A 25,377-nucleotide genomic window follows, 5' to 3' on the forward strand; every position below is an offset into this window, starting at 1 on the left:
GAGAGAGAGAGAGAGAGAGAGAGAGAGAGAGAGAGAAATAGACAGAGGGAGAGCGAGAGCGAGAGAGAGAGATCTAGGGCAGTGTTACAAATTATGTTGGACAGGGGAGAAACTCTAACTAATGGAAAGCCTGGTTAATAAAATGATACTTTGTAGCCTGCATCTGTATAGAGATGTCCGATTTAAAAAATGTATCAACTATGTAGCCTACTAAACTACTGGTACATACAGTTAAGCGATACCAATTTTGCTTAATACTATTAAAAATAATGATGTAATAAATTAAAAAAAACGTGTAAATTGCTTATTCAGATGTTATTCCCATAGAACCTGGAAATTATGCCCTAAAATGTTGCCAGTTTGTCTCTCACTGGGTGGACAGCACTCTATTGATACTCCATTGATGTGCCTATTCTGGGCCAAATATGCAAACAGATTGCCATACAATTATATGGTTTGGGACGTTATAATGGTTTAGGACGTTATAACGGTTTAGGACATTATAATGGTTTAGGATGCAGGTAAAAAAAACTTTGTCCAAGAAATATGACGTTATACAGTGCTCTGTGCTGCTCTCTGCTGGTTTTCCTGTGGATTGACAATGGTACTTGTGACAGTACTTGTAACAAAACACCCACTCCACTTTATAGCCGTCAAAATAAACGTCAAATGTATCACATAGCGTAAAGTGAATCCCAAGAAAGCTTTATTCTTATTTATTTATTCTTATTGCAAAACATCAGGATTGTCGAGGAATAAAACAACCTAGCGATTCTATTGTGTATTGAAAAAACCCATGTGAATGAATGCAGCCTTTAGCTGAATGGGTTCCAAGAATGGTGGGTTTTACGCACTGAATTGAGAGCATGAACAAGGATGATGACCAAGGATGATGACTAGACATCAAAGCTTACAGGCCTGTGGCAACACAATTTTTCTTTATTCAGAGTAAGATGTGTTCAACATCCAGCATGACAAAATTTTTACAAAGTTCACAATTTAAAAATGAAATATCACAGCAACTTGTGATCTCACACATTTATAGCAAAATTAAAATGTCAACAAATCCATGCTGTGTAGTACAAAAATAAATTAAACTTCAGGTCCACAGAGAGCACAATAGTTTATACAAAATCCTGTCTTCGTTAATGAATACTTAAATCAACCTCAAAATAAATAGGATAGAATAAATAAACTCTGATGAATTCACAATAATTTATATGAAAATTCAGCATTCTAATATGTGACAACTTTTGTGTCCCCTATGTAAATATTCACAGAAAACTTTTTTCAAATGTGATTTCATGTACCAACGGTAGATGAGCAGCCGGTTTGTGCTTTAAATCCCTTTCCATTGTACTGATAATGAGAATGAATTCAAGAACTGATACTAACTAGTACTCTACTGAAAGCATTACTATATTGGCAAAAAGCTGCAGACACAATGCTGTGGAGAAAGGCATATGCAGCCATTGACAAAGGAGCCCTAAAAGAGGACGTAAAAGTACAATAGATGAGATCAGTTGAACAACAAGCACCTTTGCATTAGCTCTTAAAAGGCAAATTCTCAACATGGTCGTTAACAACTAATAACACAACAGAAAGAGGGGCCGCATACAGACATGGAGCTGCATCCCCCGATTCAGAGTTAAAAAAAAAGAGAATACGCCCTCAATTTACTTCTTTTTTTTATTTTTACCTTTAATTGATTGACTATTTAATTTGTACAGTGATTAGATATAAAGTGCTGCTGGGGATTATTTAATACTCATATAACATACCAAAATGAAATAGCATCATTGTTTAACATTTGATAATACAGTATTAGTGGTATGGTTATAATCATAATTTCTGATTCAAATCCCTGTAGTCTCCTTCAGTGGAACTAATTCATCACCTAGTGGCTTCAAGCAGTTATTTGCTCCAATCGTGTTTCAAAGGAACACCTGGAAATTGCACGCCGCCACATGTTAGGATAGTATCTGTAGGACAAGTGCAAATAGTCTACTGGCACATAAGTGGGGACAATGACCCTGTAAGTCCCGCTCTTTCTCATACTCTAGTATAAATACTCTTTACAAAACTCTTGTTACTCTCCGCTTAGGCTCTCAGGTACTGCTTTAGTTTCTGTAGAAACATCAAAACATGGAAACAAAGGTGTCCTTGTGCAAAATTGTATGTAAAGAAAGTGGAACTCGTAAAGCATCTTTCATCCTTAAAACTGAATGTTCAACTTAAATACTTTTTTGTATTGAAAGGTTTATATAACATTTTATATTTGACATATAGTGAAAAGATTCCTTTGACCCCCCCCCCCCCCCCTATGTTTATAAACAGGTAATTGCATATACCCCCCCAATTTGTTTTTGCATCCCATATCTATTATAAACATATGATTTAGATATACATTGCTGAGACATTGCCCGATTCTAGCAACGTAAGTTTTGACATTTGAACCAGAACTAATACTAAATGCTAGAATGATGCCTTGATACTCTATTTCCGCTATACATCACATTGTTGCTGATTGAATGACAATGGGTATCTACCAACACAAAAGATCAAGAGTGAATAGTCCTTTTCAAGACAATGGGATTTCCACCATTGGGTTTCCGTGTCATGATGTTTACAATAAAACTAAAACATTCATACAAACATCAAGTCAGTTTCTTGCCATACTCATTTCCAACACCTATTAAAAATGCCCCCACCTACAGCTACCAACCTTTAAAAAAGGTTTCAAAAAAAGTACTTTGCAACCAAGTCTTGCTATTCAACAATCTGCACACAAGAAGAAGAAAAACCATCTGTAGAATTCCAAAATCATCCATTGAGGGAAAGATAATTGAAAAGTAGCTACCTCCTTGCAGTTCCCTCTTGATTTTTGTTTTGTTTTCACTGTCCAGAGCAGCTTTTTCATCTAAAATCGTCATCATCAAGCATTAAAAATAACTAAAGTCCTATGTTAATCAGCTTACTGTCCAGAAATATACACAAAAAAATGTGCATACACGAGCAGCTAGAAACATTACATCACACCATTTCAGCTCATACAGTATGAAAACGTACAAAATGTGAATGTCTTCAAAAACTATTCTGCCACTTACTTTTTTTTTTCATCAAAGCAAGACAAAAAAAAAGAAAAATCATTATGAAGTTTTCTAAGCATAACATTTCTTTTTTTTTTGAAGGTCAAAAATCTGTATCTAACACTGTATGATAAGTTACAGCAGCAAACCATGAGGCGTCATCCCATCATGTCACTTCTAGTTCTTCCCTGTGGATGTTGTTTTCCTTCACTCCTCTTTGAGAAGAAGCTCTGGCGTTTGCTGGGCTAGCGGGCTGGGCTACACTTGGATTCCTTGCACCGCTTGTTTGATGTTTTCCAGCAGGGCTTTGTTCTCAGGGCTCTGGTACTGCTCCTGGTTGGTGTACATGTCTGTTAGCGTGGTCACGTAAGCATCAAAGTTCTGATCGCTGATTGGCTCCTGTGAAACATTTCAACAACACCAGAATTAGGTGAGATCATAAGAAAAAGAGGTGAAAAAGAGAGAACAGAAGACAGGCCTAAAAAAAAACTAAAGTCATCCTTTGAGGAGCTTAGCCTTACAGTTTTTTTTAACCAACATGTTTTACCACAGATAAAACCACTTGAAACAAACTATTCTCTGAACTAGGCCTTTTCATATTTAAATGCTCTAAAAGTGATAGTCATCGAAATAAGGTGTCTTGCAACAGGTTAAAGGCTGAGAGGTGGTGGTTTTACACAAAGATGATCCACACAGAGTAAGATGTCATGCAGCGATGTCCACGTTGGGAAAATAGGGTCATGCTGCAGTGTCTATACGCATTGTGTGTACATGCACTTTGCAACCAACAAGGGCACTTTCATTTAGCTAAATCAAGCTTTTTCCATTCAAATAGATGATCATTGCGGTTAGAACATTTGGAAAAAAAGGGAAATTCAGGAATGGAAGTGATTCAGGATTTTTTTTTTTAAATCGCATCAAGAGATGTAAGATGACTGGAAAAAAGACAAGGTCACCCCGAATAAAAAAACAGATGGACATAGGAAAGACAATAGGAGGACATGCATGGGAGAGATTCTGAACCAGACAGATGACTAACTCTACTGACTATTAGGGTGGCACTGACACAAGTAGCATATTATAGTGTCCAGATGAGGAAATAAAGAGCAGGATTAACAGAACGAAAAGCAGTGTTAGAGTAAGAATATGACGAATGATTGTCTTACTATCTGATGCATCTGTAAGCAGCTGTTATTTCTAATGGGAGCCTCTTTGTATGCAAGCGGTTTCTATGGGGGGGGGGGGAAAGGTTAGTTACTGTTAGTTGGTGCCTAGTTACTGGTACTCTCTCAAACAATCACTAGACGGTAGCATTCTAGCTGCAGTACCAACAGCACATCTAACTAAATGTAACTTTGAAGAAAGTAAAGGGAAGACAAAGCAAAGCATACAGTACAAGAATACATGTGTGGTAGCGAATTGGGCCTGAATCCAGCTCACAACAAAGTCAGAATGATCATAGCATCTGGAATGATATCTCATTGTGTTCATACACAAAGGTTACACATTTTTAGATGAAGAGATATCGTTTAAAAAAAAATTAACTATGATAAATGGCAGCATTATGGTTTGTAAGAAAATGGCAAAATGGCCATTTGTGAATAACACGGGCATCAGTCATAGTTTTTGGATCAGTGATATTTTGTCCTTCTTTTTCTAAAGACTATAGGGATTTTTATGTATGGATTCTTATGGAGAAAGGCTGTTTTTGGCATGCCCTAAAATACTTTTATCCCTACAGTAAAAACAGACCTGCAATTATAGCATCACATGTACTGTACTATGAAAATCCATGATAGATCAACAAGTTAGTTTGTTGAATTTGCAAACATAATATAGCCTGTAGCTACAGAGAGAGTCAAAACGGCGGAGACTAAGTTTCCATTGCACTGAGAACAGGCAGGTACAGAAGATAGCAATATTTGATAAACATTTTTGTTAAAGACTGCCTTTCCAATCTGTCTATATGTTGGATATCAGAAAACGTTATCAGCAGGCTGTTGTTTGGTCACCATTGTAAGTCTCTGCATGTAGAAATTGACCCCTAATTCATAACACAAGCCTCATATACAGTGCCTTCGGAAAGTATTCAGACCACTTGACTTTTTCCACATTTTGTTAGGTTACAGTCTCATTTTAAAATTGATTACATTGTTTTTTTCTCTCGCCAATCTACACCCATAATGACAAAGCAAGAACTTGTTTTTAGACTGAAATATCACATTTACATAAGTATTCAGATCTTTTACTCAGTACTTTGTTGAAGCACCTTTGGCAGCGATTACAGCCTCAAGTCTTCTTGGGTATGAAGCTACACGCTTGGCACACCTTTATTTGGAGAGTTTCTCCCATTCTTTTCTGCAGATCCTCTCAAACTCTGTCAGATTGGATGGGGAGCGATGCTGCACAGCTATTTTCAAGTCTCTTCAGAGATGTTCGATCGGGTTCTAGTCCGGGCTCTGACTAGACAAGGACATTTAGACTTGTCCCAAAGCCACTCCTGCGTTGTCTGGCTGTGTGCTTAGGGTTGTTGTCCTGTTGGAAGGTGAACCTTTACCCCAGTTGGAGGTCCTGAGCACTCTGAAGCAGGTTTCATCAAGGATCTCTCTGTACATTGCTCCGTTCATCTTTGCCTCAATCCTGACTATTCTCCTAGTCCCTGCCGCTGAAAAACATCCCCACAGCATGATGCTGCCACCACCATGCTTCACCGTAGGGATGGTGCCAGGTTTCCTCCAGATGTGACGCTTGGCATTCAGGCCGCTTGGCATTCAGGCAAAACAGTTCAATCTTGGTTTCATCAGAACAGAGAATCTTGTTTCTCATGGTCTGAGAGTCCTTTAGGTGCCTTTTGGCAAACTCAAAGCGGACTGTCATGTGCCTTTTACTGAGGAGTGAATTCCGTCTGGCTACTCTACCATAAAGGTCTGATTGGTGTAGTGATGCCGAGATGGTTTTCCTTCTGGAGTGTTCTCCCATCTCCAAAGTGAGACTGTAGAGCTCTGTCAGAGTGACCATTGGGTTCTTGGTCACCTCCCTGAGCAAGGCCTTTCTCCCCCGATTGCTCAGTTTGGCTGGGCAACCAGCTCTAGGAAGAGTCTTGGTGGATCCAACCTTCTTCCATATAAGAATGATAGAGGCCACTGTGTTGCATAAATATTTTGGTACCCTTCCCCAGATCTGTGCCTCAACACAATACTGTCTCGGAGGCCTACAGACAATTCCTTCGACCTCATGGCTTGGTTTTTGCTCTGATGTGCACTGTCAACTGTGGGACCTTATATAGACACGTGTGTGCCTTTCCAAATCATCTCCAATCAAGTTGTAGAAACATCTCAAGGATGACCAATGGAAACAGAATGCACCTGAGCTCAATTTCGAGTCCTATAGAAAAGGGTCTGAATACTTGTGAAAATAAGGTATTTCTGTTTTTTGTTTTTAATTAGCAACATTTTCTAAAAAGCAATTTTAGCTTTGTCATTATTGGGTATTGTGTGTAGATTGCTGAGGAAATTTTAGAATAATGCTGTAACCTAACAAAATGTGTAAAAAGGCACGGGTCTGAATACCTTCCGAAGGCGCTGTAAAACCTCCCCATTTCAGTTTGGCTAAAATTAGCAATAACCTATTTCCCATTAATCTAGGCTTTAAGCTCCAGCTCAACTCAGCATGGACAAACTTGGTCCTTAAGGGCTTCACAGAAATGCAAATAATGAATAGAGAAATACTGTACATAGATGAGTATATAAATGAATCGATTCATATGCTACAGTATGTTTGCTTATAGGAACTCGCCAGGTTGTTGTTCTTGGTGTTCCCTTACCATGTGAGGGAGCTGGATATTAGCTAAACTGTTAATCAGTGTCTGGCTGAGACCTGCCAGCTCATGCAGGAGAGATTCATTTTGCTGTTCAATCACCTTGTTTTCTTCCTCTATTGACTTCAGATTAGACTCCATTGTGGTAATCTAGGGAAGGGAGGGAGTGTGAGAGAAGAAGAGGGTTACGGTAAAGGTGGTGGTTTTTACCTGTGGTTGTTACAGCGGAGCACACAGGGTGCAGTTCACATACCACGGGCAGCGGCACACCTCAGACACGCCACAACTCACGGCTGATTGGCTGGCGTGCAGCCATGTCTATGGCATCATCACACGGAGAGATGAATGTAACCGCAACAAAGCAACATATGTGAAGAGCAATGGGCAAGCATGGACAGTTGCAATTCAACACACTGACAATCACACAGATGTGCTTCAAATTCTGTGGGGTATATTCCAACACATGCATCAAACTCAATTTTAGCACAAATATGCCGTCCCACTGAGCACAGACGTCATTTCAACGTCTAGTTTTGATTTACATTTAGTTGTGTTGTCAACTAATGTAAATTCAACATGAAATCAACCAAACTTTTCACTTTGTCATTGGTTTAAGTTCAAAAGTTGTGAAAATAAATATACACAACTTCCTTAGTTTGGTGACTTTTTGCAAATCCTATCACTTTTCCATGTTGATCCAACGTCATCAAGTAGATTTTTTTATTTTTTATGATGTGAAAACAATGTTGATTCAACCACTTTTTGCTCAGAGGGATGTGCCTCCAATGCACTGTTGTGCTCAAATGTTTGAGGTCCAAAAGTCTACTACAGGTTAGAATACAGCCTGTATTTCCAAAGTGAGATCAAACTTGCATGCATTATCGAAAAGGCAAACTGTATTTGAACATATTGTGAAGCTCTTTCCGTTCCTTCCATCCTGGATTTGAAAGGAGTGTTTGATACATTCTTGATATTGAATTTTAGCTTCTGCAGATCACATACACACATAGTTGTATAGAAATCCTATTATACTAGCTGTGAAGCTGCTGCCCCTGTTCTCTTTCTAATGGAGCTGTAGGATGTTTTTGTGGACTGGGTGTTCCTCTTTATTGGCTGGGAGTGATTATGCTCTCTCTATTTTTCAATGTTTGGCACGCAGGGGGCCCCAGAGGAAAAGTGCTTTATAATTAGGAATGCCCCACTTTGTTAAACCGCATTCTCCCAGATGTGAGATATGCTAGGATGTGTCTCACTGATGGTAGATCATGTATGACGATTGGACAGATCTTTCCAAAACTGGAGTCCCTTTTCTTGTGAGTGCTTTAGCAGGGGGTAGATTCATTTAGGTGTACGCTGTGCTAGAAATACACACTTAGAGTCTAGGAGCACTGACGATAGCAGAATGGTGTGCCACAATGGGTAGAAACTGAACGGTAAGCATGAAATGAGTCAAATATTCAAGTCAACAAATGACGTGGTACTAGTACTGACCTACCTGTGTTCTAAGTTTGATCATATCTGCCTCCACTTGTGAATTAGATTCACTTAAATCTTTGATTTCTTCATCCAGCTGTTTAATCTCTTCCTCATTCTCGATTCCTTCAAAAGACAATACAGTGAACAATTATTAGATAACTGCCACCCACTCCAAGCCCAACAAAATACTTGTCAAATAATCTGTCAGTGTGGTGAGTGAATGAGAGTGTGATAGAGGCAGAGGGTTGCACATTCCGTCACAATATTGTTTTGAACATTCATTTGAAGACTGATGCCCGACTGAGCATTCTGCTCCATTCTACTCCAAGTGCATTACAGTGGCTTGGAAATAGAGAATGACACACAACCTTATAGAATAATCCTTAGACAGCTTTTCAGAATTCATCGATAAATGGCCCACGTGGAAAACTAAAGGCACAGAAACCGTAAATATCTAGGTAACAGGAAATACATTTATTTCCATGACAGAATTAAAAAGTAATTTTGCACTGATCAACGTAGATAGTTTCAAATACATGCAACTTAAAAGTTACATACAGCATCACGGAATTTTAAAATCTTTTGGACATCAGAGCAACCTTGAGGGAATCTTATTTGAGTCAGAACAGAATGTTCACATGATCAGGAAGATCTACAAAACCTTGCAGAAAGCATATCCAACTAACAATCTCTTAGAAAAAAACATAAATGATTGGAACCAAGATTTCAAAAGAGCTGATGTTGGCACATATATGGTGCGAAAGTTGGAGCATAAACTAACAAAATTACAGTTAATGAAAATGTACGCTTTATCCAGTATGAACTAATGTACAGAATTTATTATACAAGAGACAAAATTCACAAATTCTACAGCACAATGGTAGAGTCATGTCTCAAGTGTAAAACTAATAATGACTCAATAATCCATGCTTTCTGGGAATGCTATAAAGTTCGGATATTGTGGGCGGAGCTAGAAAGTTGACTGTCAGAAGTATTACAATGTAAACTTACTTTTAATAAATCTGTCTGCGTATTTCAAGACATGACATATGGGAGGGTAATGAGATACACAATGGGCTGGACGATTTTTTTTCTCATCACCATTTTTTAAAAACATTTAGTAAAAACTTGGAAATCAACCATTGCGCCATCATTGACAGTGTAAAATTCAAATGATATATTACTGAAATATTGAAATAGCATGGGCGACTGAGAAAAATAAATTGGTACAATTGAAGAATAAGTGACAAACAATAATGCAGGCACTAGGGATGGGGGTGTGGAGATTCAGGTCTGGGCATAGGAGATGTGGTCATTGTTTGTGGGTGTCTGTGAGTTGTCGTTTGTATGTGTACAGTTTTTCTTTCTTTTTTTCTGGAATGTAGAAAAAATTCAGAAAGAAAAACATATATATATTATTTAAAAAAAAGACATTTCTAAAGATGGCAAATAATTAGTAGGATATCCTTTTGCCAGCATTTTTATGTTGCCAGATTAATTTAGATTAGATGCATTATAACATTAGCTACGTAGCTTAGATTGAGAGGAGACCACCGGATTTTAGCTAGCTAACGTTAGCATTTCTAGCTATTTTTGACTAACTTTGCTAGCTAATGACAACATTGCCATCTGTCTAAAGTAAATTTGATGACATGATGTTGATTGCAAAGTTGTTTCCAATTAAATAGTTGCCTACTTTAGCAATGTCATCTATTTTAGACAAAACAGTCATTAACCCCATTTCTGCTTTTGGGCATTAATATGTCTGCAGTGTCTGTAGAACGTTGACAGCAATGGCAACGACATGACCAAATGGCGGAGGTGCAACCCTTAGATGTTGTAAAGACACAGATAGAACAATGAGGTTTAGTTATAAAAATCTTTGGTAAAGAAGTTGAACTCGACAAAAACAATGGAGTTGCCATGGAAACGCGTTAGGGAAAGGGCCGTGGGGGAAAGAACTCAAGTGACCTTCATTGCCCACCAGCAAAATGTGTCTACATTTAGGCTATTGTTTATATGTGTATTTCACAATATGTTGTGGGAAAAATATAATGCTTGTATGGATATCAACTAATCAACTGCATTACAGTTAAAAACCACTTTGACAACAATCAATGATTTCTGTATGCTAGCTATGCTAACTAGTTTATACAAAGGGGAGTTAGCATTTAGCAGTCACTTCTTCTAAACCTGAAAAGGGACCACTTCTACATGTAATGCAGCGAATTTGTGGGCCTGTTACACTACATAAATAATGACGGATTTGACTAATATCCACTTTGCGAGAACAGATTTGTTGAATGTGCGCCAATCTGGTCATTGAACATCAGTGTTCCATTGACTCCTTTACCGCATCTACGAATAGCCTAATTGTCACAGGCGTGCTTGCTACCTCAGAGGCTGTATGGATTTCTTTGATTGCTGTATGACAATCCTGGACACTTTGTTTCAAGTTGGGATTAGATTTTGGAGTTCATTACGCATACACATTCCTGATTGGCTCTTTATATTAGATTGGGATTCCACTCTGAAGCTCATTACACATACACTCTCCTGATTGGCTCCATTGTGTGTATGACGGTCATTACCATTGCTGGTGCGCTGTTTTATCGTTAGCATTTCAGACAGTCCAGACAGTCTGGCTTTTTTCATGGCAGACGTCGCACGCGGACAGCCTGACAAACTAGAGGAACAGATGAGAAAATAGTTACACACAAATAGTACATATTTTATTTAGACACACACGCACAACCTGACTGGATAGGTGAAAGCATTGTTTCCACGACATAGCTTTCACAAAGCCTGTAATATCAGAACAGGGAATACATCAGGGAAGGGATAAAGAGAGGATGCATTATGGAATATTGATTCAGGACGCAGACCCACCTCCGGTGTGTGAGGAAGCTCCCACTGACGTGGCCTGAGCCGTCACAGCCTGGGGTGGGACAGGACATTCCGTCTGTCTTCCCAGCCTTCCATGTGAACTGGGAGCCGTTCATGTAGCCGTCCTTCTGCCGCTTGGCAGCTAGGGGGCAGCCCGACGCGCTGCGGTGAGACGCGTACTTCCCCGTCACGTGACCCTGACCATCACAACCCGGGACCGGACACCTATTGATGGCAGAGGGATGCTGTGGTTATTCTAATAACCAGGGACTAGAGTTTCTTTCTGACAAGAGCCTAGAGTTTCTCCTGATCAGGATAAATTGTCAGGAATAATTGTGTAATTACATAGTTATTGCAATGCCATATGGTCTATCTAATGTACAGTTGGACACATGTAGTTTCATGGGTGCCTATATTTATTGAAATATCATTACAGAATAGAATGCAGTTTGCTTTGAGTACCAGTATGCATAATGGGATAATACATACAGTTGAAGTCGGAAGTTTACATACACTTATATTGGAATCAATTAAACTATTTTTTTCAACCACTCCACAAATGTCTTGTTAATAAACTATAGTTTTGGCAAGTCGGTTAGGACATCTACTTTGTGCATGATACAAGCAATCTTTCCAACAATTGTTTCAGACATATTATTTCACTTATAATTCACTGTATCACAATTCCAGTGGGTCAGACGTTTACATACACTAAGTTGACTGTGCCTTTAAACAGCTTGGAAAATTCCAGAAAATTATGTTGTGGCTTTAGAAACTTCTGATAGGCTAATTGACATCATTTGAGTCAATTGGAGGTGTACCTGTGGATATATTTCAAGGCCTACCTTCAAACTCAGTGCCTCTTTGCTTGACATCATGGGAAAATCAAAAGAAATCAACCAACACCTCAGAAAACAAACTGGAGACCTCAACAAGTCTAATTCATCCTTGGATGAAATTTCCAAAACACCTGAAGGTACCACATTAATATGTACAAACAATAGTATGCAAGTATAAACACCATGGGACCACGCAGCCGTCATACCGCTCAGGAAGGAGATGCGTTCTGTCTCCTAGAGATGAACATACTTTCCTGCGAAAAGTGCAAATCAATCGCAGAACAACAGCAAAGAACCTTGTGAAGATGCTGGAGGAAACAGGTAAATATAAAAAATATAAATATCTGTCACCTCTCCTTGTTCGGGCGGCGTCCGGCGGTCGGCATCACCGGTCTTCTAGCCAATGTCAATCCATTTTTATTTTTCCATTTGTTTTGTCTTGTTTTCCTACACACCTGGTTTCCAGTTCCCTCATTATTTGTTGTGTATTTAACCCATGTCTGTTCCCCCCCATGTATTTGGAATTGTTTGTTGTAAGTGCTTGTGCACAGGTTTACTGGAGCACGTAGGGGGTTTTTGTACCCATATTCTGTTGTATTTTTATGCCATTGGTTTTTGGATTAAATTGCTCCGGCTACTACTTATTTCTGCTCTCCTGCGTCTGACTTCCTTGCCACCAGTTACGCACCCCTTTACAATGTCCACAGTAAAACAAGTCTTATATCGACATAACCTGAAAGGCCGCTCAGCAAGGAAGAAGCCACTGCTCCAAAGGTGCCATAAAAAAAACGACTGTGGTTTGCAACTGCACATGGGTACAAAGATCGTACTTTTTGGAGAAATGTCCTCTGGTCTGATGAAACAAAAATAGAACTGTTTGGCCATAAGGACCACCATTATGTTTGGAGGAAAAAAGGGGAGGCTTACAAGCCGACGAACACCATCCCAACCGTGAAGCACGGGGGTGGCAGCATCATGTTGTGGGGGTGCTTTGCTGCAGGAGGGACTGGTGCACTTCACAAAATAGATGGCATCATGAGGAAAGACAATTATGTGGATATATTGAAGCAACATCTCAAGACATCAGTCAGGAAGTTAAAGTTTTGTCGCAAATGGGTCTTCCAAATGGACAATGACACCAAGCATACTTCCAACGTTGTGGCAAAATGGCTTAAGGACAACCAAGTCAAGGTATTGGAGTGGCCATCACAAAGCCCTGACCTCAATCCTATAGAACATTTGTGGGCAGAACTGAAAAAGCTTGTGCAAGCAAGGAGGACTACAAACCTGACTCAGTTACAAAAGCTCTGTCAAGAGGAGTGGGCCAAAATTCACCCAACTTATTGTGGGAAGCTTGTGCAAGGCTACCCAAAACGTTTAAAGGCAATGTTACCAAATACTAATTGAGTGTATGTAAACTTCTGACCCACTGGGAATGTGATGATAGAAATAAAAGCTGAATAAATCATTCTCTCTACTCTTTTTCTGACTTTTCACATTCAAAAAATAAAGTGGTGATCCTAACTGACCTTAGACAGGGAATTTTTACTAGGATTAAATGTCAGGAATTGTGGAAAAACCGAGTTGAAATGTATTTGGCTAAGGCGTATGTAAACTTCTTACTTCAACTGTATATATAATCACTCCAACTTAAATAGAAATAAAAACACCTTAAATCTGGTCTAATCTGTCCCTATGGCAGTTTATCACACTGACACAGATTAAAGTGAGTCAACGTTAAATCAGCAGTCAGCACTATGGCTAATCAGATGCAGTGAAGCTGCAAATGTTTCAACACATCATTTTCCCCCAATGGATTATGGTTACAACTCCCCTTGGTTTTTATTAATCTATCAATCAGGCTTATTCTACTTCCAGAAACAGTCAGAATCTCTTCCCCTTCCCTGAAATAACGCAGAAAAAACTGGTCCAAACCGCAACACAGTTCCAAATGCTTTCAGAAAGTCCTAGAACTTTTCTTCACCAGCCTGTGCTCATTTTAGGCTGTTTTAGTGGAGATAGATGTTTCGGAAAGCGTCCCTGCCTCTTTGGGCTTGGCTGACCGTGTGAGACAGACAGACTGACGCACGGACAGGCCAGGGCGTTGGTTTACTCTCAGCACCACAGAGAAATCAATGGGAGGATTTAGGTAGAATCCGGATCATTCTCTGTCTCAGCTAGTGGTCTCTGTATCTCTATGTGATGCCAACACAGCAGATCCCTCTGCAGGACAGCCCTCCCTCTAAAACCATGGTAGACTGGGGTTTGCTCAGTTCTGTTTCAATCTAATCTGTTAAAATGTTGTGTAAAGAACACTAAGAGTCGGTTAAAGGCATCAAATGTCATTGGTTGAGGGCATCTGGAAAATGAGTGAGCTCTGTAGTTCCCTAAGTCTTTGAGAGGTGTTTGGGAACACTCAAACACTGGGAGACTGTGTCTCATTCATGGCAGGCTAACTCTACCTGATGGGCTCCTGGTCCTCCTTGTCCTCTTTACTGTGTGTGATCTTGATCCCACTCTTCCTGGCCCGAGGACACCCTGATAGACTGCAGAGGAAAGGCAACCACGTCAATGACAGATATTACCGACACAGAGAACTTTGTCCAGTCTACTGCCTGTGTGATGAACTACAGGTGTGTGTGTGTGTATATATTTACCTTCTGTGTGATGCGTAGTTGCCAGTATTATGCCCAGAACCATCGCACCCCGGTGTCGGGCACCTGGGACAGAAAGCACAGCGAATCAGGGCCTACAATAACCAACAGGTCTTGAGGGACACACTCAAAAACACACCCATTCTGTACCACATCTATAATGTATTTCACCGTAACAGTCAGTGGAGTGTATTAGCTTTGTCTGAGGTACTAAAACCTGTTTGATAAATGATGCCTTTTTCACAATATATAAAAAAAAGCGGAAAGAAAAATAAGACTGAAACATCTCACGCCTTACTTGAGCTCTTGTGAGTTGGTGGCCATCATACTTCGAATGCTTTTGTCAGCTAAAGGACAGCCAGAGAGACTGAAAGATACCAGGACAACGTTAGTGAGGCAAACAAGAGAGAGTACCCACCGTTGAAACGTGATGACAGAGACACATACTATACAACATGGGGGTACATACTGTACACGCGCACACACACACACACACACACACACACACACACACACACACACACACACACACACACACACACACACACACACTGACACACACTGACACTGACACACAGACTGGAATTGCAAGAAAGCCATGATGCGAGTGCAGTGGGGAATTTGGGTCAGTAATTAAAAAGTGTTAACTCTCTGAGTGATAGCCTGTGTAGAACACAAAGCTTTGTTTTCATGCTCTGTAAGTTCATTGGCTAGATTCCTTGACACAATTATTGGGTATCTGGTAGGCCTATGTGTACCATGATGATACTGTACTTGTACTCAAAAGGTCAACACAGAGATGTGCATTCTGGCTGCATTAGTCTGACAGCATAGTCGAGGTAAGCTGAAAACAATAAATCCTAGAGACTTATTCCACCAGGAGAAAATGAAGTCACACCTTCTATGTGACACGTAATCGACAGTCACGTGACCTCTCCCGTCACTCCCAGGGGCTGGGCATCTGTCACCAGAGAAATAGACACAATGGAACCATGACGAGAGGAACATAAAATAAAGACATGGAAGGTTTGTTTGTGTCTTTCTTGTTGGCGGATTTGTTTTTCATTGTTTTCAGTTTAGCTTCACTGTCTGCAAAAATGGTTTGTTTTGGACCCCATTCTAGGGCGCAGCTGCAACATGAAGAGGTACTGATGTTTTATTACAATAAATCATCAACGTAAGAGAAGCATAAGAAGCCATCAATACACTGGCTGAAGAGCTGTGGATCAAATGAAAAGCTGGCAGAAATGTGCGCTGCAAATGTAGCATGCCAAGGAGAAGAGGTGGGTGGTTCCTTTGAAGCTAAGGAAAAGAACAGAGACAAAAAGAAGGGAAAGCAAAGACGGAGGGGGTGAAAAGCAGATGGCAGCAGGGGGAGTGGAGCTGAGTGGAGTGGTGGCACACACTCCACAGGAGGCTGCTGAGGGGAGGACGGCTCATAATACTGTCCAGAACGGAGCGAATGGAATGATGTATTTGATACATTCCACTTATTCTGCTTCAGCCATTTCCATGATGCCACCTTCCATAATTAAGGTGCCCCCAACCTCCTGTGACACACACGCACACACATATCCCATCCAGGTCAGTCTTACGTTATCAGGTCCTTCTTGCTCTCCTTGCACTGGGCGTACTTGGGCTTGGGGCTGTGCATGGTGACGTCACCAGAGTAACCTCGCTCCCCCAGCAGATCCCGGAAGGGGTCCAGGTCATCAGGCTAGATGATGAAGGGGATGTAGGTGAGAGAAAGAGTGGATGAGAGCGAGGGATGGGCGAGAAAGAGAGGGGGAACGAGAGAGATTGGGGTGAGAGGGTGAACAAGAGAGAGGGACGAGAGAGAGAGAGAGAGAGAGAGAGAGAGAGAGAGAGAGAGAGAGAGAGAGAGAGAGAGAGAGAGAGAGGGAGAGGGAGAGAGAGAGACAGAAAAGAGGAGAGAGAGTGACAAAGAGAGACAAAGGGAGATACACACAGTCAGAAAGATGGCGTGGAAGGAGGGGGAATATGGATTGACACTGACAGCTCTGACAGACCAACTATCTGTGGAGTTGCACTGTGGGTGACAGAGGGCATGGGTAGCATGGTCCATCAGGCTACAGTTTAAAGCCGTCCCTGGGCCACCAGCAGGCTAGAAGAGGGGCACAACTATCTTAGTCCAATGCTGCTCTGACATACATGTATATATATATATATATATATATATATATATATATATATATATATATATATATATATATGTGCGTGTGCGTGTGTGAGGCGGGTAATCTACCCTCTGAAGGTCTGAGTAATACCTCTGGTCAAGGAAGTAGGCATTCTTTCTCGCCGAGCCAGTGACTGTGCCACCAACCGATTGGCGCTCTAAGTTGGTATTTGTTGGTGTCTGCACAATTCAAATAAAATCAAATGTTTTTGGTCACATACACGTGTTTTGAAGATGTTATTGCGAATGTAGCGAAATGCTTGTGCTTCTAGCTCCGACAGTGCAGTAATATCTAACAAATGATTTCTAACAGTTTCACAACATATACCCAAAATACAAGTAAATATAAGTAAGGAATGGATTAAGAATATATATATATATATATTAAGAATATATATTAAGAATATATATATATATATTCTTAATCCATTAAGAATATATATATAATGTGTTTTGGTCACATTAAGAATATATACATATATTAAGAATATATATTAAGAATATATATATATATATATATATATATATATATATATATATATATATATATATATATATATAAATATATATATTAAGAATATATATATATTCTTAATCCATTCCTTACTTATATTTACTTGTATTTTGGGTATATGTTGTGAAACTGTTAGATATCATTTGTTAGATATTACTGCACTGTCGGAGCTAGAAGCTCTGCTCAAAAAAAAAAGGGAACACTTAAACAACACAATGTAACTCCAAGTCAATCACACTTCTGTGAAATCAAACTGTCCACTTAGGAATCAACACTGATTGACAATAAATTTCACATGCTGTTGTGCAAATGGAATAGACAGCAGGTGGAAATTATAGGCAATTAGCAAGGCACCCCCAATAAAGGAGTGGTTCTGCAGGTGGGGACCACAGACCACTTCTCAGTTCCTATGCTTCCTGGCTGATGTTTTGGTCACTTTTGAATGCTGGCGGTGCTTTCACTCTAGCAGTAGCATGAGACGGAGTCTACAACCCACACAAGTGGCTCAGGTAGTGCAGCTCATCCAGGATGGCACATCAACGCGAGCTGTGGCAAGAAGGTTCGCTGTGTCTGTCAGCGTAGTGTCCAGAGCATGGAGGCGCTACCAGGAGACAGGCCAGTACATCAGGAGACATGGAGGAGGCCGTAGGAGGGCAACAACCCAGCAACAGGACCGCTACCTCCGCCTTTGTGCAAGGAGGAGCAGGAGGAGCAGTGCCAGAGCCCTGCAAAATGACCTCCAGCAGGCCACAACATGTGTCTGCTCAAACAATCAGAAACAGACTCCGTGAGGGTGGTATGAGGGCCCGATGTCCACAGGTGGGGGTTGTGCTTACAGCCCAACACCGTGCAGGACGTTTGGCATTTACCAGAGAACACCAAGATTGGCAAATTCGCCATTGGTGCCCTGTGCTCTTCACAGATGAAAGCAGGTTCCCACTGAGCACGTGACAGACGTGACAGTCTGGAGATGCCATGGAGAAAGTTCTGCTGCCTGCAACATCCTCCAGCATGACTGGTTTGGCGGTCGGTCTGTCATGGTGTGGGGTGGCATTTCTTTGGGGGGCCGCACAGCCCTCCATGTGCTCGCCAGAAGTAGCCTGACTGCCATTAGGTACCGAGATGAGATCCTCAGACCCCTTGTGAGACCATATGCTGGTGCGGTTGGCCCTGGGTTCCTCCTAATGCAAGACAATGCTAGACTTCATGTGGCTGGAGTGTCAGCAGTTCCTGCAAGAGGAAGGCATTGATGCTATGGACTGGCCTGTCCGATCCCCAGACCTGAATCCAATTGAGCACATCTGGGACATCATGTCTCGCTCCATCCACCAACGCCACGTTGCACCACAGACTGTCCAGGAGTTGGCGGATGCTTTAGTCCAGGTCTGGGAGGAGATCATCCGCCACCTCATCAGGAGCATGCCCAGGCATTGTAGGGTGGTCATACAGGCACGTGGGGGCCACACACACTACTGAGCCTCATTTTGACTTGTTTTAAGGACATTACATCAAAGTTGGATCAGCCTGTAGTGTGGTTTTCCACTTTAATTTTGAGTGTGACTCCAAATCCAGACCTCCATGGGTTGATAAATTTGATTTCCATTGATAATATTTGTGTGATTTTGTTGTCAGCACATTCAACTATGTAAAGAAAAAAGTATTTAATAAGAATATTTCATTCATTCAGATCTAGGATGTGTTATTTTAGTGTTCCCTTAATTTTTTGGAGCAGTGTATATATATATATATATATATATATATATATATATATATATATATATATATATTCTTAATCCATTCCTTACTTATATTTACTTGTATTTTGTGTATACGTTGTGAAACTGTTAGATATCATTTGTTAGATATTACTGCACTGTCGGAGCTAGAAGCACAAGCATTTCGTTACACCCGCAATAACATCTGCTAAACACGTGTATGTGACCAAAAACATTTGATTTTATTTGAATTGTGCAGACACCAACAAATACCAACTTAGAGCGCCAATCGGTTGGTGGCACAGTTACTGGCTCGGCGAGGAAGAATGCCAACTTCCTTGACCAGAGGTATTACTCAGACCTTCAGATTATCAGCCTCACACGCGCGCACGTACACACTCACACACGCACACACGCACACACACACACGCACACGCACACGCACACACATGCACACGCACACGCACACGCACACGCACACACACACACACACACACACACACACACACACACACACACACACACACACACACACACACAGAAATAGAGAGAGAGCTGCCTTGGCACTCTCAGAGCCTTAGCAGCAGGTCTCTTTAAAACACAATGGCACTCTGCTCTCTCAATTTGCATGCAAATGGCTGCGCCTGTCTGGCGGGCTGCCAAGGTGGTGGTTGAGGAGGCTCTGTCAAACCGTCAATCTGGGTTGTGGAGAGAACGCAGCACTCAGGAAGTAGAAATAATGCCGTTTACAGTACCGCTGTTGAGATCCTGGGAGCACCTAAGCCATTTGTTTAGTGTTTGCGAATCAACAGAAGAGACTCCGAATGAGGAGACTGGAAATGCTGTTGTGTATATAAAGCATTCTTTGAGGATTGACAAAGTAAAGGACTTCTTACCACGACAGACTGGAAACGTCAGGACTATCTCTTTAGACGAGAAACTCTGGAGTTTTTACGAAGTGCTGCATATTACAGGATTGGAGCTATCTATTTGCATGATTATTTACAGGATTATATGAGGAAAACCTGATAGAGAGATTCTTTGTTGTGCTCCAGTAGGCTTCACTATGTTGTGCGTCCCTATGCCTATTAACCTCAACACAATGGAATCAGAGTTAGGAGTTTGGCTGAGCGTTCTAATGCTGTACTTAACAAATACCCTAGATGGCACTGTGGTGAAGTCCTAGATAGCTAGAGTCTGACTGCAGGCTGGCTTTGTCTACAGTGCAGGCAGCCAGGCGGGGCAAGACTATTGATGTAAACCATCTATTTTCCTTTGTGTACAGTAATGCCCCTAAAGACAGGCAAATATATCCAGCACATATTGAAGAGCATTGGGCTGGGTCATTTTGCAAGGTCCTCTACAGTGTAAAAAAGGGGCACACACGCAGGCACGCTCACATGCACCCGCACGCACAAATACACCCCCACACACACTGATTCCCTGCAGTCTTTTGACGAGAAGAGCTATTTAGATTCCCTCCCAGTATTTATTTGCATAATTAATTCTGGCAAACAGCTGAGAGACACAGCCTACCTCTGTCTGCTGTATGGTGATGCTGATGGAAATGAACATACAAAGAATGAATTGTTTTCCTTGAGAACTCCTAATATGACTTTCCAATCATTCAACCTGAGATCTGGGCTGGTGTTAAAAATGACCTCAACATGAGATGGGAGTCTTACACAAGAAGGAATCAACAGAAAGTCCTTGGAGACAGATGGCTTGGGTTGGACAGATGTGAAACACAGTAGGTACTGTACGGACTGCCAAATGGATGGGTGTTGTTGAAATGCAGCGGGGGACTTCTGTATGTAGGCCATTGTGAATCGTAACGTTAGATGTATGTACAGTATGCAAGCTGCTTGTTTATATGCAGGATATTTGAATGCTGCCGTGTAAATGTTATTTGAGTACTGAGGTACTGTGAAGCTAATGTGACAGAAAGTCATTGAAAGATAGGATAGCCTCATCCCACAATCCGAGTTACAGGTTAGAGGAGTGATCGGCATCATCATCTGATCATCATTAGCATCATCATCCTTCACATTTTAGTACCTCTTTGCTGTCCTCGTCGATGCATTTGATCTTGGCGTAGTCGACCGGCAGGTCCCAGCAGTCATCCCCCATGCCGTAACGCATCAGAGCCTGGCGCTGGGGAGACATGGGCTCCAGGGGGGTAAGCACCGCACTTACGCCACCCCCCAGACGCTGCTTCATACTCAAGTCTAATGTCCCATTCTCATCTACCTCTAGGTCTGGGTTCTGGAGGGAGGAAGATAGACAGGGAAAGGACGAAAGACGGGAGGGGCAGCAGGAAGGAGAGAGGGAGGAGAAGAAAGGCAAAGCAACATTCATCTCAAAAACCTGTTATATATGTTACATAACTCTCTAAATATTTCCTTCTGGTAAAAAAAGGCATGGTGACTGTGGGAGAGACAGGGTCATCAGTGGTAAAGGGCAAGGGAGCACATGTAGTGATCCAGCACTAATCTCACCATCTCTCTCTCTCTCTCTCTCTCTCTCTCTCTCTCTCTCTCTCTCTCTCTCTCTCTCTCTCTCTCTCTCTCTCTCTCTCTCTCTCTCTCTCTCTCTCTCTCTCTCTCTCTCTCTCTCTCAAATTCAAATTCAAATTCAAGCTGCTTTATTGGCATGAAAAACATTGTGTCAATATTGCCAAAGCAACAATGTATACAATATACATTGTAACAAAATTGTAAATGATAGCAAATAATAATATAAAATGGTAGTAAATAATAATACAAAAATAAATACAATAAAATGGTAACAGTCTACAGTAAACATTAATAATTATAGTAATAACAATAATAGTAATAATAAGTAAGTTACTGTTTACTATGCAGATGTTATTATTCAGTGTCCCTCAGGCTATGGCAGGAAAATACATATTTGGCTGCAAGAGGAGCCATTGCTCCTTCGCCCATGAGTATTCTTAGTTTTTCCTCTGGGTTCAATTTGTAAAAATGTGGAATATATGTAGTCATTTCTGTGAATAATGAATCTCTTTGTGAGGAATATTTATCACAGTAAAGGAGAAAGTGCATCTCTGTCTCTACCTCCCCTGTCATGCAGTGACCACATACACGCTCCTCTTTGGGTAGCCATGTCTTTTTATGTCTGCCGGTTTCTATTGCCAATCGGTGGTCACTCAGCCTGTACTTGGTAAGGATCTGTCTCTGCTTCGTATCTCTGACAGAGTAGAGATAATCAGCCAATTCATATTCTCTGTTTAGGGTCAGATAGCAATTTAGTCGGCTTTGGGATTTTGTTTCGTTTTTCCAGTATTGTAAATATGATTCCTTTGATTGGTTCATAATTTTGCTTATTGGAATTCTTTCTTTTGAAGCAGTGCTGGCGTCAGCTTGGTTGGTGAGGTCCAACACCAGCTGACTGAGAGGGCTCGTTTCTGGGCTCAGCTCTTGGGCTTGAAGTGCTTTAAATTGCAGACTCGAATTTGGACTTGAATTTAGATGTAGCCAAAATTTTAATGATCTTTTCTGTATTTTCATTATTACTGGAAAACGGCCCAATTCTGCCCTACATGCATTAGTTGGTGTATTTCTCTGGACTTGTAGAATTTTCCGACAGAATTCTGCATGTAGGGCTTCAATTGGATGTTTGTCCCACATTTTAAAATCCAGTTTATTGAGTGGCCCCCAAACCTCACTTCCATAAAGTGCTATTGGTAGGATTACACTGTCAAATATTTTAGTCCAAATTCTAATTGGGATGTTGATTTTGAATAATTTCATTTTTATTGCATACATTGCTCTGCGGGCTTTTTCTTTGAGTGCCTTCACTGCCATATTAAAGTTTCCCGATGCAGATATGGTCAGACCAAGGTAGGTGTAATGTTTTGTGTGTTCAATTAAGGTGTTGTTCAGGGTGAATTTACATTTGTGTTTCTGACATCTGGGTTTTTTTTGGAAAATCATGATTTTAGTTTTTTGGAAATTTACTGCCAGGGCCCAATTATGGCAATATTGCTCCAGAATATTAATGTTTTGTTGAAGACCTTCTTTGGTTGGTGATAGAAGTACCAAGTCATCAGCATATAGCAGGTATTTCACCTCTGTGTCAAATAGTGTGAGTCCTGGGGCTGGAGATTGGTCCAACATGTCTGCTAATTCATTGATATAAATGTTGAAAAGATTTGGACTCAAATTGCAGCCTTGTCTCACACCTCGACATTGTGAAAAAAATTCTGTTCTCTCTCTCTCTCTCTCTCTCTCTCTCTCTCTCTCTCTCTCTCTCTCTCTCAGAGTGTCTGTAACCTCCACAGCCAGAGGGAGCAGATTGGGGCCTGGCTGGTTTGAGTGTGATGTGAGTGGATTTGGGCAGAGAGACTGGGCTGTGGGGTTAGAGGTTGGCGGGAGGGCAACGCTGGGCGGCTGCATAGGGACTGCTGCTAGTCAACCAAAAACACAATAAATATCGCACAACAAACAGGGACACAGACAGGCTTGAATAATCAGCCAAAATGCTCCCTCCCTCTCCTTCCCAGCTGAATATCCATGTACTGCAGTGGAGGCAGCTGAGGGGAGGACGACTCATAATCATGGCTGGAATGGAGTCAATGAAATGGTATCAAACACATCAAAACATGGTTTCCAGGTGGTTGATACCACTCTATTGACTCCATCCTAGCCATGAATATGAGTGTTCCTCCCCTCAGCAGCCTCCGCAGATGTATTGCATCTGGTGAACATGCGCACAGTAGAATTCTGCCCTGTATTTGGAGGGGGCTGGAGGGGAGGGGTAATGTCTATTTGTCACCCTTCCCTTGCCCTCGTTAAAATCCCTCACTCCAACCCCCTCCACTCCCCCTCTCATCTCCTCCTCTCCTCTATTTTCCTCTCCCCCTCTCCAGCTAAGGCACGCCTGTTTCAACAGTGATTCCACACGACACTCCCCCTAGGCTGGAGTCTCCCTGTGTTCCAGTGGAGCAAAACCCAGGTTCCGGTTCTTTGTGACGCACATACTGTATGCTTGTATAGTCTTCTGGGCTCAGAGGTTAGGGTACTGGGGTCTGCTTCCAGTGTTGGGCCAGTAACCGAAAGGTTGCTGGAACTAATTCTCAAGCTGACAATGTAAAAATCTGTCGTTTTGACCCTGAGCAAGGCACATCTACTTTGTGCATGACACAAGTAATCTTTCCAACAATTGTTTACAGACAGATTGTTTCACTTGTAATTCACTGTATCACAATTCCAATGGGTCAGAAGTTTACATACACTAAGTTGACTGTGCCTTTAAACAGCTTGGAAAATTCTAGAAATGGCTTTAGAAGCTTAGGCTAATTGACATAATTTGAGTCAATTGGAGGTGTACCTGTGGCTGTATTTCAAGGCCTACCTTCAAACTCAGTCCCTCTTTGCTTGACATCATGGGAAAATCAAAAGAAATCAGCCAAGACCTCAGATTTTTTTTATAGACTTCCACAAGTCTGGTTCATCCTTGGGAGCAATTTCCAAACGCCTGAAGGTACCACGTTCATCTGTACAAACAATAGTATGCAAGTATAAACGCCATGGGACCACGCAGCCGTCATACCGCTCAGGAAGGAGATGCGCTCGGTCTCCTAGAGATTAACGTACTTTGGTGCGAAAAGTGCAAATCAATCCCAGAACAACAGCAAAGGACCTTGTGAAGATGTTGGAGGAAATAGGTACAAAGTATCTATATCCACAGTAAAACGAGTCCTATATTGACATAACCTGAAAGGCCGCTCAGCAAGGAAGAAGCCACTGCTCCAAAACCGCCATAAAAAAGCCAGACTCAAGACATCACTCAGGAAGTTAAAGCTTGGTCGCAAATGGGTCTTCCAAATGGACAATGACACCAAGCATTCTTCCAAAGTTGTGGCAAAATGGCTTAAGGACAATAAAGTCAAGGTATTGGAGTGGCCGTCACCAAGCCCTGACCACAATCCTATAAAACATTTATGGGCAGAACTGAAAAAGCTTCTGCGAGCAAGGAGGACTACAAACCTGAATCAGTTACACCAGCTCTGTCAGGAGGAGTGGGCCAAATTTCACCCAACTTACTGTGGGAAGCTTGTACAAGGCTACCTAAAACGTTTGATCCAAGTTAAACAATTTAAAGGCAATGCTACCAAATACTAATTGAGTGCATGTAAACTTCTGACCCACTGGGAATGTGATGAAAG

At 41.3% G+C, this 25,377-nt stretch overlaps 1 protein-coding gene across 7 annotated transcripts in view; it reads right to left on the bottom strand.

Moving 5' to 3' along the window:
• Positions 1-921: 921 nt before the first annotated feature.
• The window catches only part of LOC110505383 (myelin transcription factor 1-like protein), a 144,257-nt gene continuing 119,801 nt past the window's right edge, over positions 922-25,377 (bottom strand). For 2 of the 7 annotated variants that reach the window (XM_036962448.2, XM_036962447.2), the window contains exons 13-23: positions 21,246-21,452; positions 16,357-16,478; positions 15,060-15,128; positions 14,765-14,827; positions 14,570-14,653; positions 11,272-11,493; positions 10,974-11,068; positions 8,402-8,505; positions 6,913-7,056; positions 4,256-4,318; positions 922-3,488 (exon numbers count right to left, since the gene is read on the bottom strand). In XM_036962448.2, the coding sequence (XP_036818343.1) occupies positions 3,348-3,488; positions 4,256-4,318; positions 6,913-7,056; positions 8,402-8,505; positions 10,974-11,068; positions 11,272-11,493; positions 14,570-14,653; positions 14,765-14,827; positions 15,060-15,128; positions 16,357-16,478; positions 21,246-21,452 (1,314 nt within the window). In that variant the 3' untranslated portion in view covers positions 922-3,347. Of the gene's footprint in view, positions 3,489-4,255; positions 4,319-6,912; positions 7,057-7,116; positions 7,225-8,401; positions 8,506-10,973; positions 11,069-11,271; positions 11,494-14,569; positions 14,654-14,764; positions 14,828-15,059; positions 15,129-16,356; positions 16,479-21,245; positions 21,453-25,377 lie in introns of all 7 variants that reach the window. The other 5 variants (XM_090220649.1, XR_016491910.1, XM_090220650.1 and 2 more) reach the window with 5 other exon arrangements.

The sequence above is a fragment of the Oncorhynchus mykiss genome, chromosome 25 (assembly GCF_057628025.1).
Source record: "Oncorhynchus mykiss isolate SJ-2025 chromosome 25, ASM5762802v1, whole genome shotgun sequence".
NCBI lineage: Eukaryota > Metazoa > Chordata > Actinopteri > Salmoniformes > Salmonidae > Oncorhynchus > Oncorhynchus mykiss.